Raw genomic sequence first — 18352 nt, forward strand, 5'->3', positions numbered from 1 at the left:
GCATGCTAGTAGGGCTGGGCGATTTTGCAAAAAAAAAAATAATAATCTCGATTATTTTAATATCATTACCGATTGTTGATTACGATTTTTCTTTTTTTGCTCTTGTATAATGCAATTGAAAAAAATACTCAAATTTCTTTTCTTTTTTTGCATTTTAATTTAAAAGACTTTATAACGATAACGATCTAACAATAATTAAAACAAAATAGAAATCTTAATTAGCTATATCCTTTATAACAGGGGTATTCAACTAAAATTTAAAGAGGTCCAGTTAGAGAAAATTTTTATATAGTGTACATATATATAATAACATATATATTGATATATATTATATATAAGTAGCCTAGTAGTTGTATCAACATCTGCATGTAATCAATAACTGACTGTCAAATCAGATGTCTGTTTATTTATTAGGGTTTTTAACGTCGTGTTTTACACTTTGGTTACATTCATGACAGGAACGGTAGTTACTCACTACACAAGACTCATCAGGTCACAAGTTTATATTGAACACAGTCATGGACAATTTAGTATCTCCAATTCACCTCACTTGCATGTTTTTGGACTGTGGGAGGAAACCGGAGCTCCCGGAGTAAACCCACACAGACACGGGGAGAACATGCAAACTCCACACAGAGAGGACCCGGACCGCCCCACCCTATCAAACCTTTCTCTTATCAAATTAAGAGAAAATAAAAATAAATTGTGCTCCAGTGGGAAGTAAGAACAGAAATTTGTCTCTCCATCACGGATTAAATGCTGTATTTTTGCTGTACACGTTTCTTTTTTGGAGAGCGCCATTTGTCTCCTGTCTCACTCGTCTTTTTCTCAACTTTCTCCGGCACAGTCGTCTGTATCTCTCCCTTCGTTTTTTCTACGTTCGCTATCTTTCTTTTTCTTTCCACCGTCTTTTCACATGTAACTCGCCTCTAACTCTCTCATCTGTCTGCACTGTAGAGTCGCAGTGTTTACCGGCTGGAATGCACAGACTTGATTGGCTGAGTGGTGTCACGTGATTGGTCTGTGCGTTTTCTCATCCGCTAAACCACTACTGTAAAGACTACAAAAGCTGCGCCGGTTAAAATAGAAGCGCTCCGTCAGGTTTCAAATCATAACTTTCTGTTTTGGCTGTAGGTCCGGGTCCGTATGGGACAGCTTCTGGGTCCAGACCCGGACCGCGGTCCGCCTGTTAGTGACCTCTGCTTTATAAGAATAGCTCACAAACAACCCTTACTTTAAATATTGTACAGCAGAACCTCCTTACATTAGGAAAAGTGCAAAACTACAAAAAGTTCTTTACAGGTTTCTTAAAAGGAACACGAGCCTGTGAAGTGAGTCTGTATCAGTATCTAGGCTGGGGGGGGGGGGGGGGGGGGGCATCAAGTAATCACTCTGCTCAGCTTTGATTTTGTCCTCTTGTGACTCTGGGGGTGGATGGAGGTCTTAAGAGCTGCTTCTAACAATATGGACTACAATTCCCATGCTCCCACGGACTGTCACGTGACTAGCACATGTCCCCGGTCAGTCAATCCTGATTGCGCTCATCGGCTCCGGAGTTGTGATTCAGTTCGGCTGTGTTTGATTCAGTGGATCTTAATTAAACTCTTCTGTTTGTGTCTCGTTTTGCCGATCGTGTTTGCGCTCCTTATTACTGAATCTAACCGTTACCGTGTATAATCCTTGTTGTCTTCTGTTTACTATTTTAGTTTATCCTCTGGTTTTGGACTCTACCTGATTTTGTACACTGTTTTTGCCCTTTTGCCCTTAAACTTTCCCTGATTTATATTCCGCGAGCGTCTGCTCAGTTTCTGCCTCGTGACATGTTGGTATTTTAATTAAAAGATAAAGTATGTAAACAATCGCGATTGTCACATTTCTAACATCAAGTGAAAACGCTCATGCGAATTAACCGAATTAATCGTGAAAACCGCCCAGCCCTACATGCTAGCTGGTTGTTTCACCTCAGCTCATCGGTTTGACTGGCCTGAGGCTAACTGTGTTAGCTTAGTAAGCAAAACTGAGGTGACGTAATCATCGAAATCACTGTCTAAGTAGTGCTACTAAATAATCTGCCTTATGAGTCTTACTAGAATCCTCTCTACTTAGGCAGCTGTCTAGGTAGGCAGCAGACAGCAAGGCAGCTCACTAGGTTTTCGAACAGACCCCTGGTTTGCTACAAGACCAGCACTAGGGGTGCATTATGTGTGTGTCCCAGTGGTTTTAATAAATTCAGCTGGGCAGGAAAACATACATACATAATAATGCTCTACAGTCCCTGACAGAAGTCTTGTCGCTTAAGGACATAGTAACTTAAAATGGTATATAACTTTATTTGTGATCAATCAATTGTTACAATAAATGGTTCACTTTAATGTCAAGGGCTTTCACATTAATAACTGGGTGCAAAATAAAACTGTCAAAAAGTGTCCTGATGTCCACAGCTTGGTAAAGCCCATAACATCTGTTTTTGCAAGGACAAAAGTCTTGTCGTGTCTTTAAATGATTCAACCAATCACAGATTAGAGCTTCACCTGGGACAAATAATGTAATTAACACATTCCCAGGTGTGTATAAAAAGAACCCCAGCGCACCAGACTTTCATGTGAAGTGCAACCTGACCTCTGACAACATGCCAAAGATTCCACCACAAACCAAAGTGCTGATCATCAAGACCTTGAAGACCAAGTCTGCTGCTGAGGTGGCAGACATCTTTAATGTATCCAAACGTCAAGTGGAGAGAATAAGAAAAAGATTTCAAGAAACTGGGGACGTTCATGACAAGCCCAGGTCAGGCAGACCCCTTAAGACAACTGTTCGAGAGGACCGTTTGTTGCTTCGACAGTCTAGGGCCAACCCTTTTTCAACTGCAGCGGAGCTACATGAGAACTGGTCACCAGAAAACGCCGTATCTACAAGAACAGTTTGTCGAATTCTTTCACGCAGTGGTCTTCATGGCCGAATTAGTGCTCAGAAACCAGCATTAAACAGAAGACAACAAAAAAAATCGTGTCGCATTTGCCAAGGCCCACAGCTTGCAGAAAGGATGGACAGTGGAAAATTGGCAGAAGGTTGATTTTTCTGATGAATTATCCATTGAACTGCATCCCAATCGCCGCAAATACTGCAGAAGACCTGTTGGAACCCGCATGGACCCAAGATTCACCCAGAAAACAGTCAAGTTTGGTGGAGGAAAAAATCATGGTTTGGGGTTACATCCAGTATGGGGGTGTCCGAGAGCTCTGCAGAGTGGATGGCAACATCAACAGCCTGAAGTATCAAGACATTCTTGCTGCCCATTACATTCCAAACCACAAGAGAGAGCAAATTCTGCAGCAGGATGGCGCTCCTTCTCATACTTCAGCATCCACATCAAAGTTCCTGAAAGCAAAGAAGATCAAGGTGCTCCAGGATTGGCCAGCCCAGTCACCAGACATGAACATTATTGAGCATGTCTGGGGTAAGATGAAGGAGGAGGCTTGGAAGATGAAACCAAAAAATCTTGATGAACTCTGGGAGTCCTGCAAGACTGCTTTCTTTGCCATTCCAGATGACTTCATCAATAAGTTATTTGAGTCATTGCCAAGACATATGGATGCAGTCCTCCAAGCCCATAGTTATTGTACACAAACATGCTACAATAACATTAGAACATAAAGTCATGGTGCCTTGGAAAAAATAATTATTATCGTGTATGACTTATACACGATAATAATAATTTTTTCCAAGGCACCATGACTTTATGTTCTAATGTTATTGTAGCATGTTTGTGTATTCAAAATAAAGTATATGTATAATTTCAACATTATTTTTGTATACGACAAGACTTATGTCCAAGCAAAATCTGACCTTTCTGTCCTAATTAAATGATAAAACTCAATGAATGATACAAAACTTTCTTTTGGTATAATAAGCATAATCTAGAGGGCTTTGCCTTTCATATAAGCCAGTTCTGATTTCAATTGATCAACTACAAGTCAAGTTATTATTTGTTGTTCCTACAACTTGGATAAGCGACAAGACTTCTGTCAGGGACTGTAGAAATTCCTGTCAGTAAGGCGCTCAATGGTGCAGCACATGCTAGTCCACTGTCACCAAGACACAGGCCCGACCAAGCAAGGCACTTAACAGACACAACTGGCCTTGTCTGAAGAAAGGGTCAGAAGGGGATCTACCTCCTTGTTGCTGTAACAACCGCTCCCACTGGCCACCCCCAGACTACTGTCTGGTCACAGGTGTTGGAAGAATACAGAGGTAGCAGCCTGGCGATACATTTTCCTGACATACATTTTTGGCATTTAGCAAACGCTTTTATCCAAAGCAACTTACAGTACTGTGACAGTATACTGTCTAAGCAATTAAAGAGTAAGGGCCTTGCTCAAGGGCCCAACAGTGACACTCTGGCAGTGGTTAGGTTTGAACCAGCGACCTTTCAAATACTAGCCCAGTTCCTTAACCACTGCCCTATAAATCCACCATCCACCGATACTCTATAAATCCACCACTAGCTGGTGTAAAAATATGATCAGCGGCTTTACATGTGTTAGAGAAAGCATGTGGAAGATGTTGTGAGGAAGGCAAAGGTCACCAGAGTGCACACGGAAATTAAGAATTTTCTAATTGGGTGCAAAGAAAAAGGAAAAACAAATAGTACTAATGAAAAATATCAACAACACACACACAACTTACCTGTGTGTAACACCAGCTTTCGGCCACAGGGCCGCTGGTCATCTCAGCAGGAGGGGGCGGACTCGGGACCCTGGACATCGCCAGCTTTATACAGAGTGTATAAAGTAATGGGGGCACAACACCTGCCAGCAGATCAGGTACCCACACACACAATCCTTCTCAGAGCCAGATGAATTCCTCCAATTAACGTTCAGCCACACGCCATTCAGCAAGCGGCAAAAGAAGACAAGCAAGCTCTTAGAAAACTGATTCTACAACAGCACAACCTAAGATAGATCAGAGACAGAAGGAAGGAAGGATTAGTCACGTTAAAAACTTATTGGTTACAAAAACACATACACTAATAAACTCAACAACCCCCCCCTCAACAGTAGTTCCCGTTCGTGTTTACTTTCGTTTTTGTATTTAACTTTATTTATCTTTTTAATATTTTATTTAATTATGTGTAAATAACTTTTTAACTTCTACTTGCACATTTTTCTTCTTTTTTTCTTTGTTTTAAGCTAGTAGATGTGTTTCCCTCTGGGATCAATAAAGTGTTCTGATTCTGAAGATGTTAACAAAAACTTGGCTAAGCTAGTCTTACAAAACAAAATTACAAAACTATCATAAAATTACAAAACTATCACAAATATAATTTACACAGTCACAAAATTTAAACTAAGAAATGTATTTGCATTATATATATATATATATATATATATATATATATATATATATATATATATATATATATATATATATATATATATATATATATATATATATATTAGGGCTGTCACACGATTAAAAATTTTAATCGAGATTAATCGAGATTAAAGAACAAAATTAATTGCGATTAATCTCGATTAAAACTTTTAATCGTGCGACAGCCCTAATATATATGTATCAGGGCTCTAGAGTGCGACCAATTTGGTCGCACATGCGACCTAATTTCTCAATGGTGCGACTAAAAAAAATCTCAGGTCGCACCGGTGCGACCAGGCGTCCGAGGGAAAAAAAAACAACAGACACACATTAGGCCAATATCATGGTCTAAACCAATCAGAGATAGTGAAGGGCGGGACAATATTGTAGCGGTGATATGTGAGCGACGTTCGAACGTTCTGCCGTAAGTTTAGTTTTGTACAGTGTATCACAAAAGTGAGTACACCCCTCACATTTCTGCAAATATTTTATTATATCTTTTCATGGGACAACACTATAGAAATGAAACTTGGATATAACTTAGAGTAGTCAGTGTACAGCTTGTATAGCAGTGTAGATTTACTGTCTTCTGAAAATAACTCAACACACAGCCATTAATGTCTAAATAGCTGGCAACATAAGTGAGTACACCCCACAGTGAACATGTCCAAATTGTGCCCAAATGTGTCGTTGTCCCTCCCTGGTGTCATGTGTCAAGGTCCCAGGTGTAAATGGGGAGCAGGGCTGTTAAATTTGGTGTTTTGGGTACAATTCTCTCATACTGGCCACTGGATATTCAACATGGCACCTCATGGCAAAGAACTCTCTGAGGATGTGAGAAATAGAATTGTTGCTCTCCACAAAGATGGCCTGGGCTATAAGAAGATTGCTAACACCCTGAAACTGAGCTACAGCATGGTGGCCAAGGTCATACAGTGGTTTTCCAGGACAGGTTCCACTCGGAACAGGCTTCGCCAGGGTCGACCAAAGAAGTTGAGTCCACGTGTCCGGCGTCATATCCAGAGGTTGGCTTTAAAAAATAGACACATGAGTGCTGCCAGCATTGCTGCAGAGGTTGAAGACGTGGGAGGTCAGCCTGTCAGTGCTCAGACCATACGCCGCACACTGCATCAACTCGGTCTGCATGGTCGTCATCCCAGAAGGAAGCTAATGCACAAGAAAGCCCGCAAACAGTTTGCTGAAGACAAGCAGTCCAAGAACATGGATTACTGGAATGCCATGTGGTCTGACGAGACCAAGATAAACTTGTTTGGCTCAGATGGTGTCCAGCATGTGTGGCGGCGCCCTGGTGAGAAGTACCAAGACAACTGTATCTTGCCTACAGTCAAGCATGGTGGTGGTAGCATCATGGTCTTGGGCTGCATGAGTGTTGCTGGCACTGGGGAGCTGCGGTTCATTGAGGGAAACCTGAATTCCAACATGTACTGTGACATTCTGAAACAGAGCATGATCCCCTCCCTTCGAAAACTGGGCCTCATGGCAGTTTTCCAACAGGATAACGACCCCAAACACAACCTCCAAGATGACAACTGCCTTGCTGAGGAAGCTGAAGGTAAAGGTGATGGACTAAACCCAATTGAGCACCTGTGGCGCATCCTCAAGTGGAAGGTGGAGGAGTTCAAGGTGTCTAACATCCACCAGCTCCGTGATGTCATCATGGAGGAGTGGAAGAGGATTCCAGTAGCAACCTGTGCAGCTCTGGTGAATTCCATGCCCAGGAGGGTTAAGGCAGTGCTGGATAATAATGGTGGTCACACAAAATATTGACACTTTGGGCACAATTTCGACATGTTCACTGTGGGGTGTACTCACTTATGTTGCCAGCTATTTAGACATTAATGGCTGTGTGTTGAGTTATTTTCAGAAGACAGTAAATCTACACTGCTATACAAGCTGTACACTGACTACTCTAAGTTATATCCAAGTTTTATTTCTATAGTGTTGTCCCATGAAAAGATATAATGAAATATTTGCAGAAATGTGAGGGGTGTACTCACTTTTGTGATACACTGTATATGAGACTCGCCGGATGTCCCCAGAATGGAAGTTCGGGTTCTGGAGCTCGGCGTTGTAAAGTGTTGTAACGCTCACTTAAGTCCTGACTAAACAGTTAAAGTGACTCGACCCTGCCGTGTGCCTTTATTCCCACACCTCCACCACCGCACAGCAAAAGACCCGCAGCATCCCCACCGGACAGCGGCTAGGTGAGCCGACCCACTACAGTAGCAAGGGGCTAATGCTAGCGGTAAAGTGCCGCGATAGTGAAAGTAAAAACACGACAATATTTTCGTTAAGTAAAATATAAAAATAACTAAAAGACCAAAATATATTAGAATACATGTAGTCAAAATACGCAGTGAGTGCACCGCAAGCGATTTTGGGAATCTGTGTAAAAGATTCAGTAAAGCCGATAATATAATGCACTGCATTTAAGATTACACTCTAACACACACACAAACATATACATATAATTTTAAATATACACACACATATAAATAGATATACACACATACATACACATTTACTCTATTATTTTTATAATTTTTATAAGTGTGCTATAATTAGTCTGTAATACTATAATTAACTGTAAAGAAGACAGTGGCCGGCAATAGTATATTTGTGACTGGTTCTAATACATTTCGAATTGAAAGGCTGAAAAAGCCCAATGCATCTATAAAACACATTACATGCCGCAAATGCACTGCCCAAGTGTCCCCTCTCCCCACTGCCCTTCATTGTCAGGCAGCAGCAAACAGATCATCAGACGAGGCCATGTTGACCAGATTGTTAGTTATTTCCAAGTCAATATTGCCTGTATGGACAGTCATAAAAAAAAAAAAAAAAAAGTGAACCTGTAAAACTGCGGTGTTAAATGCGATGCGGTCGAAAATTTGGGTGCACCTAACTTTTGTGCTGGTGCACCTAAGAAAAAAAGTTAGGTGCACCAGTGCAACCAGTGCAAAACGTTAGTCTAGAGCCCTGTGTATTCATCTCAATTAATCGCAAACTAATAATTAAGCAAAATTTAAACAGTTATGCACATTGTTATTGCAAGAACGTGTTTACCAATAAAACATTCATAAAATATGATAAAATTGTTAAATCTAAATTCATTGTAGAAAGCACATTATCTGACAAAAGTGAGGATCTTTTCCTGTTCATGACCCTGACCCTGAAAACAGGTGCACCAATCATAATGTTTTGATCTAATATAAGGCATCAATAAAGCATCAAAACACAGATATGATTATTTCATAGATCTATTAAGAAAACCCTTTAATACTGTGTTTGTGCAAAAAGAATACTGGGAAATACTGTTCTAAATTACCATTTAAACATCTATAAATACCTGAAACAGTCAAGTTAGCAGACATTATCTATAAGTAATTGACTGTAGCTATAAAAAAAGTGTTAATTAAAACAGTCCATGTAAACGCTTAGTCCATATAAATATCAGATACGAATGTGTTTTTAGAAAACTACTTACATCACAAATATAAATCATGTTTATAACCATGTGATAGAATAACCTGAATGAACTGTAGAGATAAAACATCACGCAGAGCTTCACTTTTTACCGGAGGCGGAGCTACGCGGTTTTGATGGACAGGTCTAGCAGCCAATGGAAATACTCGTTACAGCTTGCGTGATTTCATTCATCTTTTCATCAACAAAAAGTGAAAACCGCTAAAAGTAGTTTATCATCGGACAGTTCATGCGCTTTACATCCTAATTCATCTGAAATACAGTTAATTACCACAGAGACACACATGTATGTGGCACAAACAGCCAAATAAAAATAGTTAGATTAAAAATTTTAGTCTTGATTAATTGTTTTAATCGCGATTAAAATTTTAACGCGTTAATCGCGTTAATTAACACGATTAACGACAGCCCTAATATATATATATATATTTATTTATTTACACACACACACATACATACATAAACACATACACTCTGCACAGACGCCGCTATCCGCCAAAGACCCCACCCACAAAATCTGGTCATCCTTCCCTGCAGGCACTGCCAATTATGCCCAAGAGATGGCGCCCAGCCAACCGGTGGCAACGCCAAGTTTCGAACCGAGGAGTTCAGAATCTCAGCGCTGGTGTGCTAGCAGAATATCCCTGAAATTGCCGTGTAAAATTTATATTACTTTGATAATCTAACATGAAAACATAGAATGTTAAACATGCTATAATTATTGCACGGCACACAAAAATGTCATGTTAAATTGTAAACTGTATAAAATTATAATTAAACTGTAATAGTGCATTGAAATGTGCAGAGGTTTGTTGTAGAAACTGTAGAACACATGGCATTTGACTAGGAGTTTTAAACAATTGCATAAGCCTGTAGCAATGTATGCAAAAATTGCATACACAGAAATAATCATTTTTATTATATTATTTGTTAGCAGTTTTAAGTAATATAAATTGCACTCGCTATTAATATTCATATTTAGCCAGATAAAGTAACAAACTAATTTATTTGTAGACACATAATAACACTAAACCAGTTCTATTAATAGCAAAGGATTCAGGAGTCAGGAAATGTTTCTCCAAATAAAGATCATAATTTTCCAAACTATGGTCTTCTCTGTGATTCTTTTAAATGTCAAAACAGGAAAAATACAATTATGCTCTTTAACTTTGGTGCTAAAGAAAATTTGAGTACCTTGATGCTAAAATAGACCCTCAACTAAATCAAACCTAACCTCTGACTCAAAGCCCATATAACTAAACTAAAGCTCTTATTAAAGCATATTATATTAAAAAAAAACATAATATAAATAAATAGTTCATTGGAAAAGACAGTTAGGCTTGGAAGGTAAAAGAAGTAAAATATTAATTGCTCTAATGCTCTAGCCCACCACAGTTGAGAGCTTAAGTTTTCAAGTTCAAATCTCTGCTACTGGATGCACAGACATGATTGGCTATGTCTGAGAGTGGGAGGGCTAAAAGGATTGCTCATTATTGCTGTAGCCTTGCACCTGAACACACAGGGATTAACATCAGGGACATCAGTGTGTGACTAATAGAGAGAAGCGTATGGCTCTTCATATGCAATGCTGAGTCTGGTTCCTCTCAAGCTTTCTTCCTGTAATTTTAAGGAAGTTTTTCTTGCCAATGTCGCCCCTGGCTTGTTCAACAGGGGTTTTTGGTCTGTCGGTCCTGGATTCTGTAAAGTTGCTTTGAGACGATGACTACTGTAAAAAGCACTATACAAATGAATTTGACTTGACTGCTCCCTGTGTTAAGCTGCTTTGGGCAGGTGAAAAAAAGCGGTTGGCTACGTGTAGGAGAAGGCTTGTGTTAGGTTTCGGTCACAGTAAGGGTCTGCAGCAATAAGGAGTGATAAATCTGGGGGAACTGGATACAACTAGATGAAGAAAAGAATGCATAACACATACAGTGTATCACAAAAGTGAGTACACCCCTCACATTTCTGCAAATATTTCATTATATCTTTTCATGGGACAACACTATAGACATGAAACTTGGATATAACTTAGAGTAGTCAGTGTACAGCTTGTACAGCAGTGTAGATTTACTGTCTTCTGAAAATAACTCAACACACAGCCATTAATGTCTAAATAGCTGGCAACATAAGTGAGTACACCGCACAGTGAACATGTCCAAATTGTGCCCAAATGTGTCGTTGTCCCTCCCTGGTGTCATGTGTCAAGGTCCCAGGTGTGAATGGGGAGCAGGGCTGTTAAATTTGGTGTTTTGGGTACAATTCTCTCATACTGGCCACTGGATATTCAACATGGCACCTCATGGCAAAGAACTCTCTGAGGATGTGAGAAATAGAATTGTTGCTCTCCACAAAGATGGCCTGGGCTATAAGAAGATTGCTAACACCCTGAAACTGAGCTACAGCATGGTGGCCAAGGTCATACAGCGGTTTTCCAGGACAGGTTCCACTCGGAACAGGCTTCGCCAGGGTCGACCAAAGAAGTTGAGTCCACGTGTTCGGCGTCATATCCAGAGGTTGGCTTTAAAAAATAGACACATGAGTGCTGCCAGCATTGCTGCAGAGGTTGAAGACGTGGGAGGTCAGCCTGTCAGTGCTCAGACCATACGCTGCACACTACATCAACTCGGTCTGCATGGTCGTCATCCCAGAAGGAAGCTGACGCACAAGAAAGCCAGCAAACAGTTTGCTGAAAACAAGCAGTCCAAGAACATGGATTACTGGAATGCCCTGTGGTCTGACGAGACCAAGATAAACTTGTTTGGCTCAGATGGTGTCCAGCATGTGTGGCGGCACCCTGGTGAGAAGTACCAAGACAACTGTATCTTGCCTACAGTCAAGCATGGTGGTGGTAGCATCATGGTCTTGGGCTGCATGAGTGTTGCTGGCACTGGGGAGCTGCAGTTCATTGAGGGAAACATGAATTCCAACATGTACTGTGACATTCTGAAACAGAGCATGATCCCCTCCCTTCGAAAACTGGGCCTCATGGCAGTTTTCCAACAGGATAACGACCCCAAACACAACCTCCAAGATGACAACTGCCATGCTGAGGAAGCTGAAGGTAAAGGTGATGGACTAAACCCAATTGAGCACCTGTGGCGCATCCTCAAGTGGAAGGTGGAGGAGTTCAAGGTGTCTAACATCCACCAGCTCCGTGATGTCATCATGGAGGAGTGGAAGAGGATTCCAGTAGCAACCTGTGCAGCTCTGGTGAATTCCATGCCCAGGAGGGTTAAGGCAGTGCTGGATAATAATGGTGGTCACACAAAATATTGACACTTTGGGCACAATTTGGACATGTTCACTGTGGGGTGTACTCACTTATGTTGCCAGTCATTTAGACATTAATGGCTGTGTGTTGAGTTATTTTCAGAAGACAGTAAATCTACACTGCTATACAAGCTGTACACTGACTACTCTAAGTTAGATCCAAGTTTCATGTCTATAGTGTTGTCCCATGAAAAGATATAATAAAATATTTGCAGAAATGTGAGGGGTGTACTCACTTTTGTGATGCACTGTACATACACACACACACACTATATGGAAAAGCATTTGAACACTTGACCATGAGCATGACAATGGACATCCCATTTCAAGAACAACCTCATTGTGACCTCTATGTAATCTTTTCAGCTTGAAAAACAGCCATGGAAGAAGATGTTAGCTAGCATGCCAGCGTGTTGTGCCACCTCAGCCCGTTGGTTTGAGTGGCCTGAGGATAACTGTGTTAGCTTCGTAAGCAAAACTGTGGTGACATAATCGCTGTATAAGTAGTGTGTCTTAATAATCCGCCTTAAAAGTTGATGTCTTTTTAGAATCCTCTTAACTTATGCCAAGTTCACACTACGTGACTTTCCAAGTCGTCAGGTCGCTGTACAGTTCACACTACACAACTGGATCTCTTGTAATCGGGAGTCTTTCAAGTCGGTGTGGCTTTCACACTACACGACTGATCGGTGATAGGGGGTTTCACACTACACCATCTGTCACCAACTGGAATCGCAGGTGAGCTTCTCTGGTCTCCCAAACTATGTTTTGTCACGAAAACAATCACGAGAAGTGATGAGGGGTTAAATGATACCACGTCCAAAAACGCACGTCAACAAGTAGCGAGCGATTAAAGTTTGTGCGCTGATGTGCAGCGTAAAAGCAAGTAGGAAAAAAGGAACAGCATGGATTGTTCTATAGTGAGTTGGAGGTTAATAAATATTTTTTGCAATGCAGCGTTGGTGTTATGTTTGGTAGAGAACGATCAGGTCAGAAATGCTGTAAAACTTGAGTGTATGCCGATGTATTCTGATATAAACTATATTACGCCCATGCCCCACCTTTTTACAACTTTTCCCCTGCATTTCCCCACACACTGTATCTTGCGTTATCATTGGCTGTTCGACATAGCACTCATTGCCAGTTGGGCAACTCAGATCCAGATATTGGACAAGCTAGATATCTCTCTTTGGTCGCCGAGCACGCTCAGATCGAGTTGTTGAGTAGTTCACACATAGCGATTGAGAGCCGAGTTTCGATCGCCGAGCTGCTCCCAAGCCGGCAAATCTAGCGCCGACCAGTCGGCGAGCGAAAATCAGGGCAAAAATCGTGTAGTGTGAACTAGGCATTAGACAGCTGCCTAGGTAGGCAGTAGGCAACAAGGCAGCTCACTAGGTTTCAGACAGATCCTATGTTTTAAAAAAAAGTCCTAATTGACACACATCTAATCGTCCAAGCCAGGCACAAGCTTCACTTGCCAGCCATATCATTCTGTCAATGTTCTTCTGTACCTCTGTAATACTGGATAAAACCAAACAACAACTCATCACCCTATAAATACCCACCTCTCTTTCTTAACCTGTGTCCCCCCTGTCGGCAAGCAGATGAGCGAGACAGACTGTTCCATTTTTTTTCCTTAATTAGTGTCCAATTAAAAGAACAGATCATGGCCTGGTAGAACCTTTAAGAAATTACAGGACGTCTTTAAAAGCGGAAGATAATACAGAAGAGAAGTGCTTAACAGAGAAGGAGGAAATGTGAAAAGAAGCAAAGACATAACTGTTAATGGGAAGGATGTGATTAATAGTAAGAGAACAAAAACAGAAAAACACGGTGACATGTGAAGTGAAAGGGAAAAAATTAAAGAAATGGCAACTCATAGCAGAGGAAGAAAAGGTCAACAATAAAGTTTTGAGAGAGAAAGAAATGTCCAGCGCATAACTCAACCTTTTACTGGCATACCTATACAGTCACGCTCAGGCGGTTTAATTAAGGCTTAGGCACAACTTTCAATTTCCAGTATTTGATAATCATCACTTGGGCAACTTCTCTCTCTCTCTCTCTCTCTCTCCCTCTCTCACACACACACTTACTTTAGTCCTATTTGTAGCTGATGAAAAACACTGGTGGCATTTTCACTCAGTAAAACAATAAAATATTAATCACTCAAGTTGGGAAACAAGTTGGCGCCCATTTGCAATTTAAATTACCATAGACTTTCTGGCAATTAATTTGTGTGTGTGTGTGTGAGGGAGATCGTGTGGCTGCACTCATCTGTCTCTTGTCTATTTTCTCAACTTAATTTCCAGTGGTATTTGTATCATGTCTACTGCAACTGTCAACTAATCAACAAGAAACTCGCTTGGTGGCAACATAATAATGTTCACAAAATAGCTAACACACAATCTCTCAACTCTGTAAATAGGCCCTGATGACAGCAGATCTGAGGGAAAACTAACAAACCAACACACACACACACACAGAGACCACTTGACAACAAGAGATTACAGCCCAAGCCAAAACCGTGGCAGATCTGTAAGAGAAAAGTATCTTCCATTAGACATCTTTAGACACTTCAGCTCTCTCTCTCACACACACACAAAATAATCACACCACACACACACTTTATATCATGGTGATTTCCTGATGTCTACTGAATTAAATGAAAACATAAAGAAGTCTCAGTACACAAAGGAAAGACTATTATTACAAGCAATTTTGATAAGTCAAAATCATTTTGAATTTAAGTGAAAATGATTCAGGTTTTTGACAAATGTCCATGTGCACTAATATTAAACCCCACACCTTGGTACTTGGTGGAACGAAAACAAGACCAAAAGTGATGTGAAGGTAGTACACACATGTTACACAACAGGACAACTGAATCACTCAAAGTGATCACTGAATCATTTTTGGTTTGTGGACACATGTTGGCCCTTCATGGGTGTGAAGTTGGAGATAACTAGTGTGTTTAAAAATGTAGTGAGTAGAAATTAAAAGTATAAGCACAGATACTAAAATAAAATCATAGTTAACTTTAGTCCCACCTCTGATTCAGGTTTATAAATTCTGATTTGTACAACCACTACTACATTGCATTAACATTTGTGGTTCAAATGCTAACAGTGCTTATGGTTTTTTACTTATGTAAGGAGCTACTGAGCCATTCCACTGAATGGGTGCCAATTGTGTGTAGTAACTTGATGAAATTAAACTTCATTTTTTATCTTTGTTTAACACTGATTCTAGTAACACACTTAACTACTCAGAATGTGTACTGGTCAATCTCAGTCACCATGTTTATTTTTTTACAAGGTTTCTAAGTGGAAGATGGCTATATGTGAAACAGGACTGAAAGTAACAGGACTGACTGTTAACATAGAATTAGTAAATACATGAAATACAGCAGCATAGAGTTCATGCTAAAAGCATGGGAACGCTGGGCCTAGTATAGTGATTAAAAAAAATATTTAAAACATAAATAAAAATAAGAAATAATAAGAAAAAGATTAATCTGCTCAGTCAGAGTTACAATATTATCATATGGGGGGGGGGGGGGGGGGGGGGGGGACCTACTTTTGGTCTTCCCGTGGTCTTCAGTAGATACAGATAATGTAAATTTGTATTGAAAATGTGATTTGTATTTCCAAAGGTAAATATGTTATTTTAATTATATATCCTACATTTGCAATTAGATCAATGTGCAGGACACTTTGCTCACTTACAAAATGCACTTTAGTGCCCAGGTGGTGCACCACTAGCGCCCAGGTGGGCGCTAGCACACCAACGCAGAGATTTTGAACTTTCGAAACTCGGCGTTGCCTCCAGTCGGCTGGGCGCCATCTAGCGGGCCTGCAGCAGATACGGTGGCCAATTAATATCAAAACGGGCCTGCAGCAGATACTAATTGGCCACCGTATCTGCAGGGTGGGGGCCGGACTATGTGTGGGGTGGGATCTTCATATGCTGTGTAAGGACCCTGTTTGGCGGAAGAGATGCCTATGCAGAATGCAGGGGCAAGAAAATGAGGGCTGTGCACGACACGGAAGAGGCGTGTACAGCGACGTGCTCTCCTCAGATGCAATCTGGTATCCCTCGGCAGCAGAACACAAATTGAGTGCGCTAAATTGGGAGGAAAATGGGGAGAAATTGCATTTTTAAAATGCAATTTAAAGTTAATTTTCATATACAGTACATTGAATAATGTCCCGAGGACATTCGAATGGTGCTCCATTAACAACCTGGCACTCAACACCTCTAAAACAAAAGAAATGGTCATCAGCTTCAGGAGACAGAGAGAGGAACCTACACCCTTAGACATCGGAGGAAACACAGTAGAGAGAGTGTCTAATTTCAAATTCCTAGGCACACACATCTCCCAGGACCTCACATGGACCACCAACACCACCTCTCTAGTGAAAAAAGCACAGAAGCGGCTCTACTTTTTAAGGACACTAAGAAAGGCCAACCTGTCCAAGCAGCTACTGGTGTCCTTCTATCGCAGCACGGTGGAAAGCATACTCACCCATGGCATTCTGGTGTGGTATGCCAGCTGCTCTGAGGCTGACAAGAAGGCTCTTCAGAGGGTAATCAAATCAGCTCAGAGAACCATCAACACTGAGCTGCCTTCACTAGAGAACATTTACAAAACCCGATGCCTGCGTCGGGCCACAAACATCATAAAGGACTCATTTCACCCTTGTTGCAACCTGTTCTCCTTGTTGCCCTCTGGTAGGCGCTATAGGAGTATCAAGGCCCGTACTTCCAGACTCCTGAAAAGCTTTTACCCCTCCGCCATAAAAACACTAAACTATCAAACTTTACATCCTAGGAAATAATGTGCAATTTATAGAGACCGTGCAATAACCTTCTTCTTCTTTTCTTTTCTGGAAAGTTCTTAAAACCACACGTTTATTTCTGTATCTAGATGTGTATATGTTTATTTTGTAAATACATGTGTATATATATGTCTGTGTGTACATACATGTACCGTCAAGGAGATGCTCAAAAAATTTCGTTGTGCACTGTGCAATGACAATAAAGGCATTCTATTCTATTCTATTCTATTCTATTCTATTGTGAGGAGGCACTGGCCATAAAATGTTTATGGGCAAAATGTATATAGCTTACTGTCTAAATTTTACACACTGGTCCACTGACTAGTTTACTGGATTTGCTAGGGCCAATCACTGAGATTTGCACAATGCTCTGTGTCTGTTGCTGAAATCCCAGGTCTACATAGAAGATAAATGATAGTGTTGCTTTGATGCTCTTTAGTGTAAACACGGGTTTCACGTAGAATCACTATTCTAAACATACAAGTGTCCTAAAACTTTGACCCCTGGACTGGATTTTATCTAATTAGACAAACGTGAACACAACTGAAAAACATTCACAGAAAGTGGCATACAATTAAAAAATAATCATTCAAGAAGTTAAAAGTCAATGATAATTACAAAATTACAATTATTTATAATTAAATTATAATTTTATTATATAACATTAAAATACGCAATGTAAAAGGGAAACATAGGGTAAAAAAAACTAGCTTAAGTGAGCCTCATTAAAACTGGTGTGTTAAATCTTGTTAAAAATTGCAATTAACACAGTGGATGAAAGGAAAATTGGTCCATTTCGACTTTGACTACAGCAGATATGAGTTTATTAGTTAGCAGAGCCGAGTTCGGAGTGAGGCAGAAGAAGTCGGCTGCCAGGCAAGGCGATTTAGCCCTTCAGGAACTCATTAAAGCAGCTGTTACCCTGCCAAAATAATTAATGAATTAATGGAAGGAGGAGAAAGAGAATCCCACACGCAGTGGCACTGGTCTGAAAGTTTCTTTTAGCTCTGACTTGAAAGAGAAACATCAAATGCAGAGCCACCCACAAGATTTTCCCTCTGGCTTGTATGTTGTGTGAAAAGAGGAAATATGTCCCATCCTATGTTTCTTAAAAATAAATAAGCATATACATAAATAAACCCACTTTCAACTCATTAATTTTCCTAGAGCTTGTGGCAGTGCTGTAAAACGAATAAGAAGATCATGGTTTTGGAAACTGGAGTGAAATGACTCAACTGGCTATACTTTCATTAAGTATCATCATGTTTATTTATTCACATGTATAAAATATAGGAAAATATGTGAGGCAGAGCAGTAAAAGCCTGGACTAGTAGTCAGAAGGTTGCGAGTTTAAGCCCCATCAC

The 18352-nt window shown here is 40.4% G+C and overlaps 1 protein-coding gene across 1 annotated transcript in view; it reads right to left on the bottom strand.

Moving 5' to 3' along the window:
• Positions 1 to 18352, bottom strand: part of spop (speckle type BTB/POZ protein) — a 213257-nt gene that overhangs the window by 98448 nt on the left and 96457 nt on the right. The window contains exon 3 of the mRNA XM_063018506.1: positions 4687 to 4952. Coding sequence (XP_062874576.1) covers positions 4687 to 4764 — 78 coding nt within the window. The 5' untranslated portion in view covers positions 4765 to 4952. The remainder of the gene's footprint in view (positions 1 to 4686; positions 4953 to 18352) is intronic.

The sequence above is a fragment of the Trichomycterus rosablanca genome, chromosome 22, assembly GCF_030014385.1.
Source record: "Trichomycterus rosablanca isolate fTriRos1 chromosome 22, fTriRos1.hap1, whole genome shotgun sequence".
NCBI classification, from domain to species: Eukaryota; Metazoa; Chordata; class Actinopteri; order Siluriformes; family Trichomycteridae; genus Trichomycterus; species Trichomycterus rosablanca.